At 43.7% G+C, this 20,287-nt stretch overlaps 1 protein-coding gene across 1 annotated transcript; it reads left to right on the top strand.

Annotated features, from left to right (window-relative positions):
• The first annotated feature begins 5,435 nt into the window (after positions 1-5,435).
• On the top strand, positions 5,436-6,350 carry LOC139181600 (melanoma-associated antigen B4-like). The gene has a single exon (XM_070785090.1). It carries the CDS (start codon positions 5,439-5,441, stop codon positions 6,348-6,350), a length of 912 nt encoding a protein of 303 aa, XP_070641191.1. The 5' UTR covers positions 5,436-5,438.
• Positions 6,351-20,287: the final 13,937 nt, after the last annotated feature.

Below are 20,287 nucleotides of genomic sequence, written 5' to 3'. Positions count from 1 at the left end.
TTACTTTGCCAACAAAGGTCCATCTAGTCAAGACTATGGTTTTTCCACTGGTCATGTATGGATGTGAGAGTTGGACTGTGAGGAAAGCAGAGCACTGAAGAATTGATGAAGAAATTAAGAGAAAAAAATTGAACACAAATACCTCTCATGAACACAGAAGCAAAATCCCCAACAAAATATAAGGAAAGAAACCTAACAATCCATAGAAGGAATTACATACTATATCTAAGTAGGATGCATTTCAGATGTGCAACATTTGAAAATCAGCAACCTTAAGTCATAATAACAATAGTCTAAGGAAGATAATCACAAGATCAGATCAACAGATGAAGGGAAAAAAATCATCTGATAAAATCCAACACCCATTCATCATAAAAATTCTCAGCAAACTAGATACAGACAGGCATTTCCTCAGCTTCATATACAACATCTAAAAAGAAATACAGGTAAAACATCATATTCTATAGTGAGAAGACAGATGCTGTCACACTAAGGTGAGGAACAAGGCGAGGATATCCCTTCTCACCATGCCTATTCAACACTGTACTGAAAGTTGTAGCCAATGCAATGAGATAAGGGAAGGAAGCAAAAGATATAGATATTTGGAAGGGAAAAATGGAATTATAATCATCAACAACAAGAAAACTCCTGGCATTAATAAGCCAGGAGTGTATGTTAATAAGGTTAATATATTATCAATATATAACTACTATATAATTAGTATATTAATAAGGTTAATGCATAATAGTCAATTCTTTTCCAATAAAGAAATGGAACTTGCAATTAAAAACCTAACACCATTTACATTAGCACCAAAATATATTAGAAGTAATTCTTTAAAAAATATGTATAAGATTTACATGAGTAAAACTCATAAACTGCACTGAAAATAATTAAAGAAGATCTATATAAATAGACACGCCATGTTCATAGATAGGGAGATGCTATATTGTTGAGACGTCACTTATTGCCAACATAACCTAGATACTTAATGCAATTCTGTTTAAAATTCCAGCAAGATAGCTTGTAGATAGCAGCCAACAATTTAAATTTTATGTCAAAAATGAAATGATCCATAATACCCACTGAAGTCAATATCAAAGGTCAAAGTTAGAGAATTGATATTACTGGATTTCAAAACTTACTTTAAAGCTACAATACTCAAGACTGTATGCTATTAACAGAATAATAGACAGATCAATGGCACAGAACAGAAAATCTAGAAACAGACATCCCAAACACTAAACCGACCTTTAACAAAGGCACAAAGGCAATTCAATGGAAAAGGACAGTCTTTTAAACTTACAGCCTTGGGATAACTAGACATCCTTATCTAAGAAAAATGAATCCACATACAAACTCTAAGCCTTTCAAAATAATTAACTCAAAGGGAATCACAGACCTAAATCAAAACCACACAATTTAAAAAAAATTTCAGGGACATCCCTGGCAGTCCAGTGTTTAAGAATCAACACTTCCACTGCTGGTAGAAGAGTTTTGATCGCTGGTCAGGGACTAGGATTGTACATGCCATATGCAATAGGCAAGAAAATCTATAAGATAACACGGGGGCAAAACATGACTTTGGTAATGAGATTTTAGGCACAACACCAAAAGCACAGTCCATGAAAGAAAATAATAAGCTGAACCTTGTTAATATTAAAAACTTCTATCTGCAAAATATACTAATAAGAGAATAAGAAAGAAAAGCCACAAAAGGGTAGTTATAAATCTATTTGCAGGGCAAGAATGGAGACACAGACGTAGAGAACGGGCATGTGGACACATCGGGGGAAGCAGACAGTGAGACGAATTGAGAGAGTGGCGTGGACAAATATTCACTACCGTGTGGACAACAGGCATGAGGGGGAAGTTGCTGGGTGACACAAGGAATCAGCTCAGTGACGACCTAGAGGGGTGAGGTCGGGGGTGGGAGGGAGGTTCATGAGGGAAGAGATATATGTATATAGCTGCTTCATACAAGAGAACCTGACACACCATTTACTTGTCTTCTAATTAAAAATAATTGTTTAAAAATCTATGAATTTAAAAACTAGAAAAAAAGTCTGGAGAAGTACATATAGCCACTAGAGTTATATACAACAATGCCAAATGAATAAAAGTCAGAAGTAATGAAAAGCAAAAGATCACAGTAACAATTTGATTCTCAAATTAAAAATCTTAGAAAACAGGACAGGAAATATTCAAACATGTAAGAGACTTCAAAAATCTGGAATAAAAAAAAAGATCATGGCAGCAAAATCATCTAGTTGGTCTGGAAGTATCAAGAATTACTTACACCAAGTAACAGAAAATACACCATAAACAGAAGCAACCATAGAAAAAAAATTTACCTACAAAGAAACTTTAGAAAAATGTATACAGTCTTCATGGAGGCAACATGAAGAATTTCCTGAGAGTCTTAGGACAAAGAAGGCTCAAACAGAATAGTATGTTATGTATACTCATGAGGAACAGATATTGTAAGACTGTCAATTTTCTGTAACTCCTTTACAGATTTAGTACCACAGTCAGAGTAGCTGAGACCACAATGAAACAGGGTCTGCTGCTTTTTGTACCCAGAAATAACCATGGAAATCTTATGGAAGGACTGAAGAAAACTGTTAACAAAAGTGAAAACATAAAATTAAATAATCCCTGATGGACAGTAAGTCTCCACTGAACTTGACCCTATGTGTGCCCAGGTGTGGGAGTACTAAGAGACTGGCACAGACGTGCAGGCTGCAAGGGAAGCAGACAACAGGATCAGCTGCAAAAGGCTTTAAACTTGAGCCCTGGATTCTTCCACTCTGCCCTGAGATCAGGAATCTCCACTGCTTCACTGAAGGAATCTGAGGCAGCATCTCCGAGGCCCCATGCCAGGACCATGGGGCTCCAAAGTTTGGGTTGGATGTGGCAGTATGGCCCAGATCATGAAATAACCAGCACAAAGTTTGTTGTGTGTGTGCTTAGTCACTCAGTTCTGTCCAACTCTTTGCGACCCCATGGACTGTAGCCCACCAGGCTCCTCTGTCCAAGGGGAAACTCCAGGCAAGAATACTAGAGTGGGTTGCAGTGTCCTCCTCCAGGGGGTCTTCTCAACCCACGGATTGAACCCAGGTCTCCCATACCGCAGGCGGATTCTTTACTGTCTGCGCCACCAGGGGATGCTAGTGGATGAGAACTGGCCCTTTTAAATGATCACCATAATAGACTATCACCCAGCGACTAAAAGAGAAAAGTTAGTATCACAGTAATTGTACAAAACGACAGAATTTCATCTCAGAACTTTTGAGCAATGACCCTGCAGTCGATTGAGAGCCCACAGTGAGAACTGTCAGGCTAAGGAGCCCCTTCACTTACTCTTCTGGAATTGTATGAGCATGGTTGGGGACAGGGGTGGACTTATACCAGACAGGGAAGGATTTCCATGCCCTGTCAGCAGTCAATATGAATGAAGTTTCTGAGTGAGATGTGAGGGGTTCCACACCACAGAAGATAGTCTCTCATCCTTCCCTCTCAGCTCATCTTACCTGTAGCAGCCATTTCCAGGAAGCCTCGGGTAGAAATGGTGAATGAGACATATGTGCACTTCATACCAGGAGACTCGGGGGTTCACATCTTCGATATGAGGCCTTGGCCTCAGGTCAGGAGATGGGACGTAGCCCAGCATCTACAGGGGTTAAGGGAAAGCATGGAGAACGACAGAACATTGCTTACTACAGAAGAGGGAGCCCAAGAGAGCCCTCGCTGTTGGTCTCATGGGCGCCAGGAAGGCTGTTAGGCTTGGGCTCCCCAGTTCTTCCCACTGGAGGTGCTGACACAAGTGAGAGGCATGGAGTGAGCCAGCTGTCAGTTCAGGACAGGGACGTCCCAGGACCCCTTAAGAGTCAAGGGAAAGTCCACGTGCCAATCCTGTGAGAAGCACCCCCAAAACCCCGCCTGTCCAGGTCCCACCCCTGCTGTCCTCCTGGAGCCCAGATGTGCATGACAGGAAGTGACGTCCTCCTAAGCACGCTGGGGGAGCGACGCCATCCTTGACAGTGCTGCTGTCTCTGAGAACTGCCGTTGACGGTGGCCAGAGGGAGCAGTCCCAAGTGTCATCGGGTGTCAAGATCGGAGGTGATGTGAGTTACGAGTGCAGGGACACGTCTCTGTACCTCGAATCCCTTTTCCCTCTGAAAAGAGGGGGCCGCACAGCCTCCGGCCACCCTACCCCTGCACTCAGACCAGAGGATCCAGGCTAGCTCTTAGGCCCCAAGACCATCCACTAACCCCTAGGGGGTCTCGGGAAAGAATGCTTCCGTCAGGCTCTGCTGGACCCCAGCTCTGCTCAGGAGAGGGAGAGCCACGAGCCCTGTGGAGTGAAGGAGGGACCCTCAGGGGGACTGAGCGTCTCCATACACCAGAACGGCAGCCATGTGTAACCCCCGACTCACCGCAATTTGGCTGCGGATCATCCGGGCAGCCGCTGGGCAGCTCGAAAGGCTGAGGGGCTCCCTCACTGCGACCTCGGACACAGGAGACTTGGAGAAGAGGGAACTTTGTTCTGAGAGGCTGGCAGCTGGTCAGTAGAAGAAGGATGTCAGGGTTCGGGAAGAGTCAGGATGAAGACCATCCTCCCCGACAAACGGGCAACTCAGGACCCTCCCTTCTGGTCAGCGCTTCCTCCCGGCCAAACATTGGGAAAGGGGGCGGCGGTCTGAGAGGGGAGCTTTGAGCTTGGTTTTGAAGGGGCAGCCGCGAGACACCAGAAGGGAAAGTCCTGGGACCCTTCAGTGGGGGTCTGAGTATGCCCTCCTCTCGTCTGGGGTGACTGGGAAGCTGACAGTGTCAATTTCAGACAGGAGAGGGAACAGGCTGGGTGTGGGAGAGGAGGCGTTGGATATGGGGGTGTCTCGCACTGATTTACATCGTGAATCTGAATGTCAGCTGAGAGGACCTGCCTCATCTGCCAGCCCTCACTGGTCCCCCTTTTAATGCCCAGGGAGGACTGTCTGCAGTGCCCCATGGCTCACTCTCCATTGCTACTCAGCGGGCTCAGGGGACAGGCTGACCAGGAGAACAGGAGCCCTGTGGGTCCTAGAGCACTGCCCTTGAGGACCCCTCAGAAGTGGCTTCCATTCAAGCCAGGGAGGACTCTCCTCGCTGAAGGTTCTCACAGCATGTCCTTGTCCCTCCTCCAGGTGCCTTCCTGCCTGCTTTCCTGCCCGCACTCCCACCTGTGGCCCCTTACCTGCTGTCACCATGCCTCGGAGGCACAGGAGCAATCCCATGCCCGAGGGAAATGCCGCCAGGTCCGGGGGGACACTCAGGAGGCCCAGGCCAGTGCTGCTGAAGCCCCAAAGGAGGAGTGCCCCTCCTCCCCTTCTTCTGCCCCTCAGGGTTCTCTCCCGAGCTCCCCTGCTGCTGGTGATCACCAGCAGCTTCAGGGAGCCATGGTCCCTAGCTCTCCTGATGCAGGGCCTTCATGTGCAGCATCTGATGAAGGTGCCCAGGGCCCGGAGGAGGAAAGTGCAGGTGCCTCCCAGGAAGCCCCTGCCACTCAGAGCACTCGCAAAGATCCTCTGGCCAGGAAGGCCAGGATACTCGTGGAGTTCCTGCTGGAGAAGTACACCAAGAAGGAGCCCATCACGCAGAGCGCCCTGATGAAAATCATCAGCAGGAAGTACAGGCAGCACTTCTCTGAGATCCTCAGTACAGCCCGTGAGCGCGTGGAGCTGGTCTTTGGCCTGGAGATGAAGGAAGTCGACCGTAGCAGGAATATCTACACCCTCATCAGCAAGCTCAACCTCGGGGCAAATGACTGTCCGAGTGATGATGGGGGGCTGCCCAAGTCCGGTCTCCTCATGGTGCTCCTGGGGGTCATCTTCATGAATGGTAACTGTGCCACCGAGGAGGAGATCTGGGAATTCCTCAGTATGTTGGGGATCTATGCTGGGAGGAGGCACTGCATCTTTGGGGAGCCCAGAAGGCTCATCACCAAAGACCTGGTGCAGAAGGAGTACCTGAACTACGGCCGGGTGCCCAATAGTGATCCTCCATGCTACGAGTTCTTGTGGGGCCCGAGAGCTTGTGCTGAGACCAGTAAGATGAAGGTACTGGAGGTTCTAGCCAAGTTACATGGTAGGGTCCCTAGTTCCTTCCCAGACCTCTATGACGAGGCTCTGAGAGATCAGGCGGAGAGAGCAGGGTGGAGAGGTGTGGCCAGGGCTCCCACCATGGCTGAGGCCAGTGCCCCTTCCAGGGCCAAGTCCTGCAGCTCCTCCCACATCTACGGAGGGGGGCAGGGCACTTTGTTCCCTTTGTCTTGGGAGAGAGCAGTCAAGCTGCTAAATAGTGCAAAGTAGTAGGGGTGGAGGGAACAAAACCCATATCTTCTTACAGTTTTAAATGATAAGCGAGTTTAGGTCTAGTTTGTTTTAACAAACTATGTATGTTTTCTTGTATTCACATGAGAAATACCTAATGAAAGATGATTTAAATTAGAAAGGTAAAGAGGTGAAGGAGGTGTTTAGTATTTTAAAATGTTCTTACTTTTTTTTTGATAAGGTTTATTGTGCTTCAGAATTCAAATATCTGAATCATATAAATCATAGTTTCCAGCTGTTTTAATGTTTTAAAAGTTAGAGTATTTATAAAACACACTGAAAATACTGAATATATTGTTCACAATGCAAACAAGATAACACGACATTAGAGGAGAATTTTTCTTGAAGAGTAGTCAAGCTTCTAAAGAGTGCATGGTAGTGGGGGTTAGATCACATTTCTTTCTTTTTTCCTTTATTAATTTTTTTTGTTAATTTTATTTTATTTTTAAACTTTACAATATTGTATTAGTTTTGCCAAATATCGAAATGAATCCACCACAGGTATACCCGCGTTCCCCATCCTGAACCCTCCACCCTCCTCCCTCCCCTCCCTTCCCTCTGGGTCGTCCCAGTGCACCAGCCCCAAGCATCCAGTACCGTGCATCGAACCTGGACTGGCAACTCGTTTCATACATGATATTATACATGTTTCAATGGTATTCTCCCAAATCTCCCCACCCTCTCCCTCTCCCACAGAGTCCATAGGACTGATCTATACATCGGTGTCTTGATAACATTTCTTTCAATCACATTTCTCTTTCTGTTTCACACGAGTAACTTCTACATATTATATGTTTTGTTTTGTTTCCTTCAAATATTTTTACTTCTAAGAGGTTGTTTTTCTTCAGAGTATTAATTTGGTAATGATAGTACTGTTATATTCATTGCTGTTTTAAAGGTACAGATTTGGTAGATGTTAAAGAAATTAAGGAGCCATCTATATTGTCTTTATGATCTGAAAGTAGGTAACATAGCACTGCAAGAGTGATTTTCATGCTAATCTGAAGGAAGAGCACAGAAACTATTGAGAATCAAAAAGAAAATGGAGAAAAGAATAAAAAGTCTTTAAGTTGTGGTTTACATTATTTCTTTGAACCTTTCTTTTAGTAAAAATAAAGAATACTTTGACTTATTTAGCTCATTTAAGAATATTTGTTTCTTTTGTCCTAATTCACTGCATATTCTCTGCTCTCTCCTGGATTAAAAATAAACTCAGATGGGACAGTGGTATTTGAGGGGTTCATAGTAAGCATAACTTCCACTTATTACAAACCAATACTTAATCAGTATGCCACTGCTTTATATGCAGAACATGCATTCCAGCATTCATGGAGGATCAGATTTAGCAGACTGCATTTATGGATGGATAACTTGCAAATTTCTCAAGTTCACAAACTGATGAAGTGACCTTCCTAGGACTAGTCCCCCAATCTGAATTCGTGCAGAGCCCACAAGGTGCCACTTCTCCCAGCCTAAGCCAGACATCATGTCTTTTCATTCATTCTTCCTCTAAACTCTCCAAAAAATGTGTCTGGTTGGACACATGGGGCCCTGTCCCAAGGAACTGTTTTGGAATAAAGTTTAAAAAATGCTGATAAATGAATGGTATGAAAGAAGACAAAACTACTCAGGGACAATGTGGTCATGAACACATGCAATGTTAGATACCCTGAAAAGATCAATATGCCCTCATTTATCCTTCCTGATTCTCTGGGACATAAAGCCTTAGCTTAAGCAGTGTGTCATCAGGTCAATGGATGGAAGAGTCTCAGCCTCTGACAGTTATCAAAGGGAAGATTTTAGAACACTAGAGGTCCCACAAACTATATCCTGCTTCGTGCCTTGTGTGGTAATGGGGAGAGCAGTCTGTCTGAGGTGGGCTTTCTTTTCCTGCAGGGCAAGGGCGGAGGGGTTCTCAGGGAGTTGAGTGCTTTGGTCTTGGGGCAGCAGCTCCAATTCTGCCCAAGTAGAAGATCCTAAGAGGCTTTCATAGGATTTACAGTGAGGACACTGGGGGCTGATGAGTGGACCCCCCCATAGCAAGGGGGATGGCACGGAGGAACAGGGAAGGCTGGCCAGGGAGTAGTTCTCTCACCTTCCCTTCTGTTGTCTCAAGAAGGTGAAAGCCTTGGCCACAGGCCAGCTGATTCAGCCAGTAGCGAGGGTGGATTCGCATATGCTACCAGAAGTCAAGGTAAAAAACCTGATCTAAGACTAGGGGACCACTGACTCCAGAAGAGAGTGGAGCCCTAGAATGTTCTCCTCCTCAGAAGGCCCCAGTAGCTTTGCACACATCTGGTTCATCCTGTCTTCCAATCTAGAACTTCCAAGAAAGTAACGCCTTTGTTCTGAGGATCACAGCCTCAGGTGAGCGGAGGCTGCAGTCTGGGTCTGGTCAGGAGTGAGGATGAGGTCCCTGAACAAGGGGCAAGAGGACCACTCAGCCAAGAACAGGGGAGACTATGGAGGCCCACCCCTGATGTCAGCCCTATGAGACCCAAGAGAAAGCTTTCTGGCTGAAGAGCTTCTCTTTCCACTGGAGTGGTCTCAGGGAGGTGAGAGCCTTGATCTACTCGTAGAAGCCTCACTTTAGTAAAGAGTGGAAAACTAGTGACTCCACATGAGGATAAAGGGACTGCACCTAGAACACAGCCCTGGCCCTCTACACCTCGCACTGGCAAATTTGGGAATGTGGGCATGATGCACCCAACACGTTTCTTTTAGAGCATCTCAGGAGGTATGGTGCTGGGGCTCAGGGCTCAACCTCAGGACGAATTTCAGTTCATGCCAAGAGTCAAGTAGAGGACCATGAGGACTAAAGGAACCACTCACACTATACCACTTTTATAGAATCCCTCCCCTAGGATCAGCCATGAGTGACCACAGGTTGCCAGCCCTCACATCCTCTGAGGAGGTCTCAGGGAATTTAAGGCTGTCGCAGGAGAGGACAGGTCTCGTTAGGAGATGGGAAGTCAGTGTGAGGACCTGGAGAGAGGACAGTAATAGTGAAGAGAGGGAGGAAATACAGGTCTTCCTAGGAGCCTGACTGAGGACAGGTGCAGCCAGCCATCAGAAGGCCTCAATTTCCAGTCACAGCTTTCTGTCCTGAGACACCACAGGTAAATGTGGTAAGTTAGGCAACCTCTGCTTTCTTCTATTGAGTCTCAGAGAGTTGTGGGCCTTAATCTGAGGACATGTCCTCAGGTAGAGACAGGAGCTTCAAGACCTCCCAGCAGTTCCCAGAGGACCCCTGGTCATTTCCCCAGAGGAGATTCAGGTAACCCTTGATGTGGCAGGGAAGACAGTTTTTTCATATGTGGGTCAGCTACTCTGTGCAGACTGATTTCCCTGGGCCTTTGTCCTTCCAATCTTCCATGATAAAGGGAATTAAAGGAAGGCCCGAATCCAAGTGGCGTGCCCCTCCCCTCAAGTCCTTGCTAGAAAAGTTTTCCTTTAATGTTTCTGCACATGCATGACTTCCCCTTCCACCTGTTGGGAAGAAAATTGCTCACTAAATTCCAGACAAGAGTCCAAGGTGGAGACCTTCATTTAGAAGGCTCCCACCATGAGAACCAACAGCTCTTGGCTGGGGGAGCATGCCTCCATATGACAGGGATAGAATAGTATAGCATACAGGTTGCTGTCCCAGGTGACCCTGTGGAAAAGAATCCACCTGCAATGCAGGAGATGAAGGTTTGATCCCTGTTCTGGAATATCTCCTGGAGGAGGAAGTGGCTACCCATTCCAGTATTCCTGCCTGGAGAATCCAGACAGAGAGCCTGGAGTGCTGCAGTTCATGGGATTGCAAAGAGTCAGACATGAATGAGGGCTTAACAACAGACAGACAGACTGGTAGATCTAGAAGTCTAGGAGGGGAATAGAGGTAGAGAAACCTAGGAACCATTGGTAGACCGTTGTAAGTTAACATTGTTCAAGAAAGGTATCAGAATGTAGTGGAAAAAAGGCAGGTTTGTTTAAATTTATGTTTAAATATAAAGCCATAAATAATACATGAGATGTTCCCCAGGCCTTTAGGTAAAAGAGGAATGTCACGACCCTTCTATCCATTTGTAGAAGTTCTACAATAATCCAAGTTTGACCTCATAAAGTCAGACAGTCTCTTGTTGCAAATGAATTAGGAGGGAGTGATGTAAGTCTGACCTCTACTCAAAGAAAGCTGTCTTTCCTAGTCCTCCACTTTCCATTGACTATAGAAGGTATTTCAATTTATCCTCCAAGCAGAGCTCTGTCACCTGCCTGCTTGTATCTCTTACAAGCATCCTATATAAATTAATCTATTTCTTGCCTAACAATTTGCCTCTTGCTGAATTCCTTCTGTGCTGAGACACAAACAACCTGAGCTGCCCTAAGTCCAGCTACCAGGTGAGTGATTCTAATTAAAAGACCATGGTTCAAGTCCCAAACTGGATTTTTGGGGGTTGGAGTCCTGGCCATCTGGATTTGAGTCAAAACCTGATGTGACAGGTTTCAGCTAGAGGAGGTCTCCCTGCCACCCCTTTCAAAATTTTATACTATGACCTGTTAAACTGGCTCATAGGGCTAGAATGAAAGTCACGTCCTTCTGCATTTCTCTGCACCTAGACTCCCAATATCTTTGCCTTTGGGTGTCCAAATTTAGACACTGTATGCCATGAAAGCCTCCACTTTGTGTTTATAAATTTCAAGTCGAGGGTGTCTACAGGATAGGGAGAAAATGGACAAAGAAAGAAAAGAAAAGATATTGAGCTAAAAATTTTCTGGCTACCTTCTGAAATATGGCTGCCCTGGTGCCTCAGATGGTAAAGAATCTACCTGAAATGGCAGGAGACTGAGGTTCGGTCCCTGGATTGGGAAGTTCCCCTGGAGAAGGGAATGGCAACCCACTCCAGTACTCCTGCCCAGAAAATCCCATGGACAGGGATCCTGGAGGGCTACAATCCATGGGGCCACAATGAGTCAGACATGACTTAAGAGACTGAACAACAACAGCAATCTCTTAACACTTCTTCAACTTTACCATTTCTTGCTGCAACAAGTGAAGCCCACGTGTCCTAGAGCCTGTGCTCCACAGTAAGAGAAGCCACCACAATGAGAAGCCAGTGCACCCCAACGAAGGGTAGCCCCTGCTCCTCGAAACTAGAGAACACACACGCAGCAATAAAGAGCCAGCACAACCAAAATTAAATACATAAATAATGTCTTTTTTTAAATTTTTTACCAATTTTTTTATTATTATTTTATTTTATTTTTAAACTTTACAAGATTGGAACACATGTATACCTGTGGCGGATTCATTTCGATATTTGGCATAAATAATTTCTTAGACAACTATACTCAGGGAAGCCACAACGGCCCCTGGGGTGAGAACTGAACCACATTCTGCCCAGCAAGATCACAGGTGAGGGATGCCACAGCCATGAAAAGTCCATAAGGGAATTCAGTGACACCCGAAGCCCCTTATGAGCATTCATCATTTCCTTTTCAGATGGGTAACTGTCCATTGCTGAAGACTTGCCCTTAGGATTCCAGCGAGGTCTCTTATGTCCAAGTCTTCCTTGCCTTTAGGAAAAACTCTGAACTTTGAAAGACTTGCCAGGTAGACTCTGCTGGCTTGGCAATGCTTAATTTGTCTACAAAAGCCCTTCCCTTTCTCCCGATGATACTAACCATCAGCCAGCCACTGAGCCCTGTTCACAGGATCTCTTTCTGGGCAAAAGAAGGAGCCTCTTGGACCATAGACCTCTTCTTCACTATACTCAGCATTGAACACCACTGCTCCCATTCCTCATCACCAATGCTTTGCCCTCTAACCTGGGGCTCCAGAACTCCTTAAACTCTACCCACCTCAGGAAATCATAGGGCCCACCAGACTTCCATAAGAATCCAATTCCCCTCTCCATGCACGATCTCAGTTGGATAAAACAAGATTAGGGAAAATTCTCAGATGACCCCAAAAAATATCTAGATAAGTTTAGATATCTATGACTTTTGAATTAATCCAGAAGCACATTTATATCATCCTTGCTCAGACATTCTCTCAGGCAGAAAGGACAACTATATACAGATTCTGCACTCAGCTGGGAGACAGGTATCACATGACAAACTGCCAACCATTTCCCATGGGAACGATGGCTGTTCCCTGCTCAGAATCTAATTGGGAGTATAATACTTGAGCCAGGTTAGCAGCCAGGGATGCTTTGTCTTTCTCTTCCCCACCTGAACACTGGTGGTGAGAGCACACCCAGAGAGTCTTCTTGTTCTGGCCAATGACCACCACTGGGTTTCCAGCCACGTCAGGACCAAGCAAGACAAAGTGCCAGCACGGGGTGGCATAGATGCACCAAGACCTAAACGGTGACTACTGTAACCCAGGGTTCATGATGCCATATTTATAAAAAATAGCACTGTGGTTTCTGTCTTCCCTCCCACTCCATGGATTTTGCTTGGGTACTTATGGGTAACTGCCTGCACACTAGGAGAAAAGTTATATAACCTAAAGCTGTCCATCAACTTGTCAGTCAAATGACACAGGACACACATGACCCTACCACATGGCAGGACCGCTTCTGATTTCCAGACAGCCTGCTTTCATTACAGCTTCCTTAGGACTGTAATTTTGCTCTGCTTCATAAAACTGCTACTTAAAACTGCTCTGTTTCTCTAACGAATTCTTTCTCTTTGCTAGGACAAAAACAGGAAATCAGCGTTCCGCTGGTCAAGATATAGATCACATATTTATTACTGTTTAGCAGGTTCCAGTTAACGTTTTTATATTTTATAATGCAAATTTAGAAATTTTTGATTGCTGTGTGATCTAGAACAAGAAAACACAGCAATGGAAGAGGGATTTTCATGCAAATTTCAAGAGACTCTGTGGTAAAATAACTTAGGTCAAGTAAAAAAGAAAAGAAAAAGTAAATTTGGTAAGTTTTTGGTTTTGTTAAATTCTTTTAATACTCCTTTATACTAAAAGTATTTCCTGAGTTTATTCAACATTGTATGAGAAATTAAATAGTAATAAATTAGACAACTTTATCATTGTCACTCGTATTTCCAACCACTAATTGAGTATCGAATCCTTGGAATGCTCCATGGCAGAACTGGGGATGGTAATAAAAAGAAGCCTGAGCCACTGTCCATAGAAGTTAAATGTCTATAAGTTGCCGCCATATCAAGCAGATGGGGAGATACCCTTTGAGACCTGAACATGTGACAAGTTGAAACAAGGGATGGGAAGGAGAGGAGGTTACAGATTAGAGCATTCAAAAGTAAATGCTTAGAGGCAACGAATGTGGGCACTTTGGAACACTGCAGTTCCCTTGAGGAGGTAATTTGAAGTTAGGTGGGTTGCTAGGCTAAATGAGGCTGAGTGAATTGAGGGCGGGGGATGACCCTGAAATGGGGGGTTTAAGTTGAGAGCCTGAAGAATGAAATGGAAGATTACCCTTGATTTTTACTTTGAGACTGTGGGTAAAACAGAGAGAATCTCCACCTGAGACAGGAATAAAATGGGTTCTGTGCTCCTGCCCCAGAATAGGGAAACACAGTGCACAACTCGGGATTTAACCCCACTCCTCCAGGGTGTTTGCCGGAAAGAAGGATGGTATTTCCTTGAACTGAGATATCTTATACCCACAGTAACAGCAGTCTCCACACTAGGGTCAGAGGCCACTATGTTACAGAAATGTTCTACTACCTATTTTAAGCATAATTTGGGGAACTTCAAATGAAGGCTACACTTTTGGTGCTGGTGAAATTAATGAAAACGGGGGGGTGGTGGTATGGATGAAAAGGCAACTGGAAGGGAAGATCTTTGTCCTTGACACAAATTCTAAAAGTTCTGAGTAGCATCCAGGCAGGGGAGATTCCTCTACATTCAAATGGCATATTTACAAATGTGGAAATTTTATTTAGTTTTACTAAGCAGAACTGTGTTCATTCTGAAAGTGCAACATATTTCTGATATCTCATGCAACTAAAAAAAAAATTCACAAACTATGGTCTGTAGTCATTGTCAGAGGAATAAATGTCATTCTTTGAAACCCCTTATTGCAAGAGCTTTATAAATATCACATATATTACAATAGTTCTACAAAATAGGGTTTAGAAGACTCACTTTGCAGATTATGAATTTGGTAATATTCTCAAATTCACAACTTGTGACAGAGCTGGAAATAGACATTTGGTCTGCATCTGTCGAGAGGCCACACTGTTCCACTCCTCCCAGCCTGAGGCAGACCTAGTGTCCTTCAGTTCTCCTGTCATCTCATTACTCCAAACTGTATTTCAGAGGCTTCTGTTTCAAGACGGCAGTGTAGAAGGATGTCTGTTTGTCTCCTCCTGCACCATAACTGCAACTAGCTGTTGAACAACTATCAACAGGATGCTGGAACACACCGAAAATCATACGTCACGTTCAAAAAAAAAGTGAAAGTCGCAACAAGATAATAGGAGGGGTACAATCACAATGAATTCAAATCCCATACCCACTGAGTAGGTAACTGGAGAACAAAAATACCAAAGAAGTTCTCCCACGATTGTGAAAGCTCTGCACCTCACATCAAGGAACCCAGCCTGCGGTTCTGACAAAGGGAATTGTAATTCCCTGTTCATCTGACCTTGAAGGGCAGTGGGATTTGATTATAGGACTGCCAGACAAGTAAGGGAAACAGACACACCATTCTTGGAGGGCACAAACAAAGTCTCGCGTGCACCAAGACCCAGAGAAAAGGAGCATTTACTCCACAGGAGACTGAATCAGACCTACCTCCAAGTGTTCGACAGTCTCCTGTGGAGGCATGGGTCAGCTGGGGCTCACTACAGGGATGGGGGCACTGGCAGAAGCAGTCCTAGAGATTCTCCTTGGCATAAGCCTTCTTAGAGGTCAGCATTAACTCTGCCACAGAGACCACAGACCCATAATTCAAAAACAGACAAGCACTCTAATGTTCACTGCAGGACTGTTTACAACAACCAGCACATGGAAGAAACGTAGATGTACAACAACAGATGCAAGTATAAAGAAACTGTGGAAGGTATATGCGATGGAATATTATTCTTGTTATTTTGTCGCTAAGTTGTATGTGATTCTTCTGAGACACCAAGGACTGTAGCTCACCGGAATCTTCTATCCTTGGGAATTCCCAGGTAAAAATACTGGGGTGTGTTGCCATTTCCTTCTTCAGGGAATCTTCCTGACCCAGAAATTGAAATCACGGTTCCTGCATTGGCAGGTGGATTATTTACCATTGACCCACGAGGGTAACCCAGTGGAATATTACTCAGTCATAAAAATGAACAAAATTGTGTCATTTTTAGAGAGGTGGATGTACCTAGAGAGTGTTATACAGAGATGGAAGTCAGAAAGAGAAAAACAAAGATTGAAAATTAACGTATATATGTGGGATCGAGAAGAATGGCACAGGTGACCCTATTTGCAAAGCAGAAATAAAGACAGTGATATAGAGAACTAATGTATGGTACCAAGGGGGAAAGGTTAGGGTAAGAGGAATTAGAATATTGGGATTGACACATACACACTATTGATACTATGTATAAAATAGACAACTGTTGGGAATATACTGTATAGCACAGGGAACTCTCCTTAATTCACTGGGATGTCCTAAATGCGAGGGAAATCCAAAGTGAGAGGATATATGTATATGTATGTCTGATTACTTTCAGTATGGAATAGAAGCTAACACAACATTGTAAAGCAACATACTGCAAGAAATATTTGCTGCCATTGACTCTAAACAGTGACTATAAATGTACTTTTATTTAAACATTCCTTGATGTTCCAAAGAACAATGCAAAGTAAATCAGATTTTTCCTTCATAGGCTGTTATTTCACACAATGTTTTTATATGTTAACATGTATCTTTCAAAATGTAAATGTCATACAAAGGAAACTAGGATTAATAACTTTTTAACTTTCTCTTCTTTAATGTAATTGTTTTTACTTTCCTAGTTAGTATGGGAGAGCAAAACATGCCATCTAAAAATGTCTCTTTTGATACACAGATTATTCTAACTGAAAACAATCAAGGCCAAAAGACTCAGAAAGGAACTTGACCTCTGGCCTAACTGCCTGAAAGAACTTAGGCAAGGGTCCTGTTCCCTGAAGAGAACTATGACCAGAGATAGCTACAAAGATTATGGGCAAGGTGTGGTGACGAAATCATGGCAGGGCCTAGAGATGAGAGTCCACTCTGTGGCCCGGGGTCTCTGCCTGGCACAGAAAACATACGTTTACCAACATTCCCTTTCCCATCTCCATGTGAACTGTATTCCTATCCTTTCAGGTCCCAAAGAACTACCATTAAAATTTTCTTTTCTCTTTGGCTCTGGGCTTTGGCCATCTTGATGAGCTATACAGTTTTCCTGGGTCTCTCTCATGTCTATGTGTTATTATACTTTTATTTTATCCTATTAATCTGTCTCACTTCAGTTTAATTCTTCGACCACCCACAAAAACCTAGAAGGGCAGAGGGAAGTATCATCTTCCTCCATATTAGCTTCATCTCACATATTTCTCTCTTGTTCAAAATTCTTAATGAGGTATTCAATAACAAACTAATGGCTATGAATGTCATTAAGGATTTTACTCATATTGATATAATTACATATTTCTTTATGCTTTTCTGATTTTTATTTATTTATTTGCTGACCATTACCCTGCCCAATAGAGCAAGAGCCATGTTTCCTCATAGCCAGTCCCTCCCATCATCAAGCTTCCACAAGCCTCTTAACTCATTCTTCAGAGGGCAGACAGAAGAATTCCAATGCCCTGTTCTCTAGAACAAAAACTACAATCACACAAAGCTAACCTAAATTAATCACGTGGATCACACCTTTGTGTAACTCAAAAGCTACGGGCCAGGCTTTGTAGGGCCACCCAAGGTGGAAGGGTCATGGTGGAGAATTTTAACAAAATGTGGTCCACTGGAGAGGAGAATAGCAAACCACTTCAGTATCCTTGCCTCAAGAACCCCATGAACATCATGAAAAGGCAAAAAGATATGATACCAGGAGATCATACCAGGGGGAGATACCTGAGCCCCCCAGGTCAGTAGGTGTCTAATATGCTACTGGGGAAGAGCCCAGAAATAGCTCCAGAAAGAATGAAGAGACTTGACCAAAGTCAAAACCATGCTTAGTTGTGGATGTCTGGTGGTAAAAGTAAAGTCCGATGCTGTAAAGAACAGTAATACATAGGAACCTTGAATGTTAGGTCCATGAATCAATGGAAATTGGTCAAACAGGAGATGGTAAGAGTGACCGTCAACATTTGAGAAATCAGACAACTAACATGGACAGGAATGGGTGAATTTAATTAAGATTACCATTGTATCTGTGGGCAAAAATCCATTAGAAGAAATGGACCAGTCTCATAGTCAAAAAAAGACTGCGAACTGCAGGTACTGGGTGCAGTGTCCACAAGGACAGAATGATCTTGGTTCATTTCCAGGGCAAAGTATTCAGCATCACAGTAATCCAAGTCTATGCTCCAACCACTGATGCCAAAGAAGCTAGAGTCCAGTGGTGCTATGAAGATGTACATCACAGCCTAGAACCAACATCCCCAAAAAATGTCCTTTTCATAATAGGGGACTGGAAAGGAAAAGTAGGAAGTAAAGGAATAACTTGCAGCTGAAGATGGAGAAGCTCTACATAGTCTGCATAAACATGACCCGGAGCTCACTCTGGCTCAGATCATAAGCTCCTTACTGCAAAATACAGACTTAAGTTGAAGAAAGTACAGAAAACCACTAGGCCATTCAAATATGACATAAATCAAGTTCCTTATGGTTATACAGTGGAGGTGAGGAATAGTTTCAAGGGATATGATGTGGTAGGAAGACTGCCTGAAAAACTGAAGATGAAGGTTCAGAACAAGGTATAGGAGGTAGTAACCAACACCATCCACAAGAAAAAGAAATGAAAAAGGCTAAATGGTCGTCTGAGGAGGCCTTACAATTACCTGAGAACAAAGGGAAGCAAAAGGCAAAGGAAAGGTGTACGAATCTGAATGCAGATTTCCAAAGAGCAGTAAGGAGTAATAAGAAAGCATTTTCAAGTGAAAAATGCAAAGAAATAGAGGGGAAAAATAGAATGGGAAACACTAGAGTTCTCTTTAAGAAAATTAGAGATACCAAGGGAACATTTCATGCAAAGATGGGCACAATAAAGGACAGAAACTATAGGGACACAACAGAAGCAAAGGATTTTAAGAAGAGGTGGCAAGGATATACAGAATAACTGTTCAACAAAGGTCTTTATGACCCAGATAACAGCGATGTTGTGATCACTCACTTAGAGCCAGACATCCAGGAGTGTGAAGTCAAGTGGGCCTTAGGAAGCATTCCTAAGAATAAAGCTAGTGGAGGTGATGGAATTTCAGCTGAGCTATTTCAAACCCTAAATGATGATGTTGTTAAAGTACTGCACTCAATATGCCAGCAAATTTGGACCACTCAGCAGAGGACACAGGACTGGAAAAGGTAAGCTTTCATTCCAATCCGAAAAAGTGCAATGCCAACGAATGTTCAAAGTATCATATAATTGCACTCATTTCACATGCAAGCAAGGGAATGCTCAAAATCCTTCAAGGTACACTGCAAAAGTGTCTGAAAACAGAACTTCAATATGTACAAGCTGGATTCAGAAAAGGCAGAGGGCTCAGATATCAAATTGGTAATCTCCACTGGGTCATAGGCAAAGCAAGAGAACTCCAGAAAAACTTCTACTTGTTTGACTATGTAAAAGCCTTTGCCTGTGTGCATCACAGGAAACTGCAAAATTATTAAAGAGATGGGAATACCAGTCCACCTTACCTGCTTTCTGAGAAATCAGTATACAGGTCAAGAAGCAACAGTTAGAAGTGGACACAGAACAACAGACAGGTTCAAAATTGGGACACGAGTACATTAAGGCTGCATATTGTCACCCTGATTATTTAAGTTACATGCACAGTATATCATGAAAATTCCCGGATGGAGGAACAGAAGCTGGAATCAAATTGCTGGCAGAAATATCAATACTTTGAGATATGCATATGATACCACCCTTATGGCAGAAAGTTAAGTGGAACACCCTCGATGAGAGTGAAAGAAAAGAATGAAAAAGCTGGCTTAAAACTCAACATTCAAGAAACTAAGATCATGGGATCTGGTCCCAACACTTCATGGCAAACAGATGAGGAAAAAGTAGAAACAATGGAAGATTTAATTTTCTTCTCCAAAACCACTGTGGATGGTGGACGCAGCCATGACGGTGGTGGTGGTGGTTTAGTGACTAAGTCCTGTCTGACTCTTGTGACCCCATGGGCTGTAGCCTCCCAGGTTCCTCTGTTCATGAGATTCTCTAGGCATGAATACTGAAGTGGGTTGCCGTTTCCTTCTCCAGGGGATCTACCTGAGCTAGGAATTGACCCCAGATCTCCTGCACTGCTGGCAGATTCTTTACCAACTGAGCTATGAGGGAATCCCCAAATTAAAAGATGCCATGAAATTAAAAGACGCTGTTTCCTTGAAAGAGAAGCTATGACAAATGTAGATCACGTAACAGAAAGCAGAGACATCACATTAGTAAAAGAGGTGTGTCTAGTCAAAGCCATGATTTTCCCAGGAGTCATGTGTGGATGTGAGTGCTGGACCATAAAGAAGGCTGAGAGCTGAAAAATTGATGCTGTTGAATTTTGATGCTGGAGAAGACTCTTGAGAGTCCCCTGGACAGAAAGGGGACCAAACCAGTCATTTCTGAAGGGAATCAACACTGAATATTCTCGGGAATATCTGATGCTGCAGTTGAAGCTCCAAACTTTTGGCCACCTGATGGGAAGAGCCGACTCAATGGTAAGGACCCTGATGTTGGTAAACGTTGAAGGGAAAAAGAAAAGGAGGCAGCAGAGGATG

The sequence above is a fragment of the Bos indicus genome, chromosome X (genome assembly GCF_029378745.1).
Source record: "Bos indicus isolate NIAB-ARS_2022 breed Sahiwal x Tharparkar chromosome X, NIAB-ARS_B.indTharparkar_mat_pri_1.0, whole genome shotgun sequence".
Lineage (NCBI taxonomy): Eukaryota > Metazoa > Chordata > Mammalia > Artiodactyla > Bovidae > Bos > Bos indicus.
Note: the sequence above shows the minus strand (reverse complement) of the source record. Positions and strands in the feature narration are given on the sequence as shown.

What these genes read in the sequence shown, in the direction of transcription:
- LOC139181600 (XM_070785090.1), top strand. Translation starts at nt 5,439, where the DNA reads ATGGTCCCTAGCTCTCCTGATGCAGGGCCTTCATGTGCAGCATCTGAT.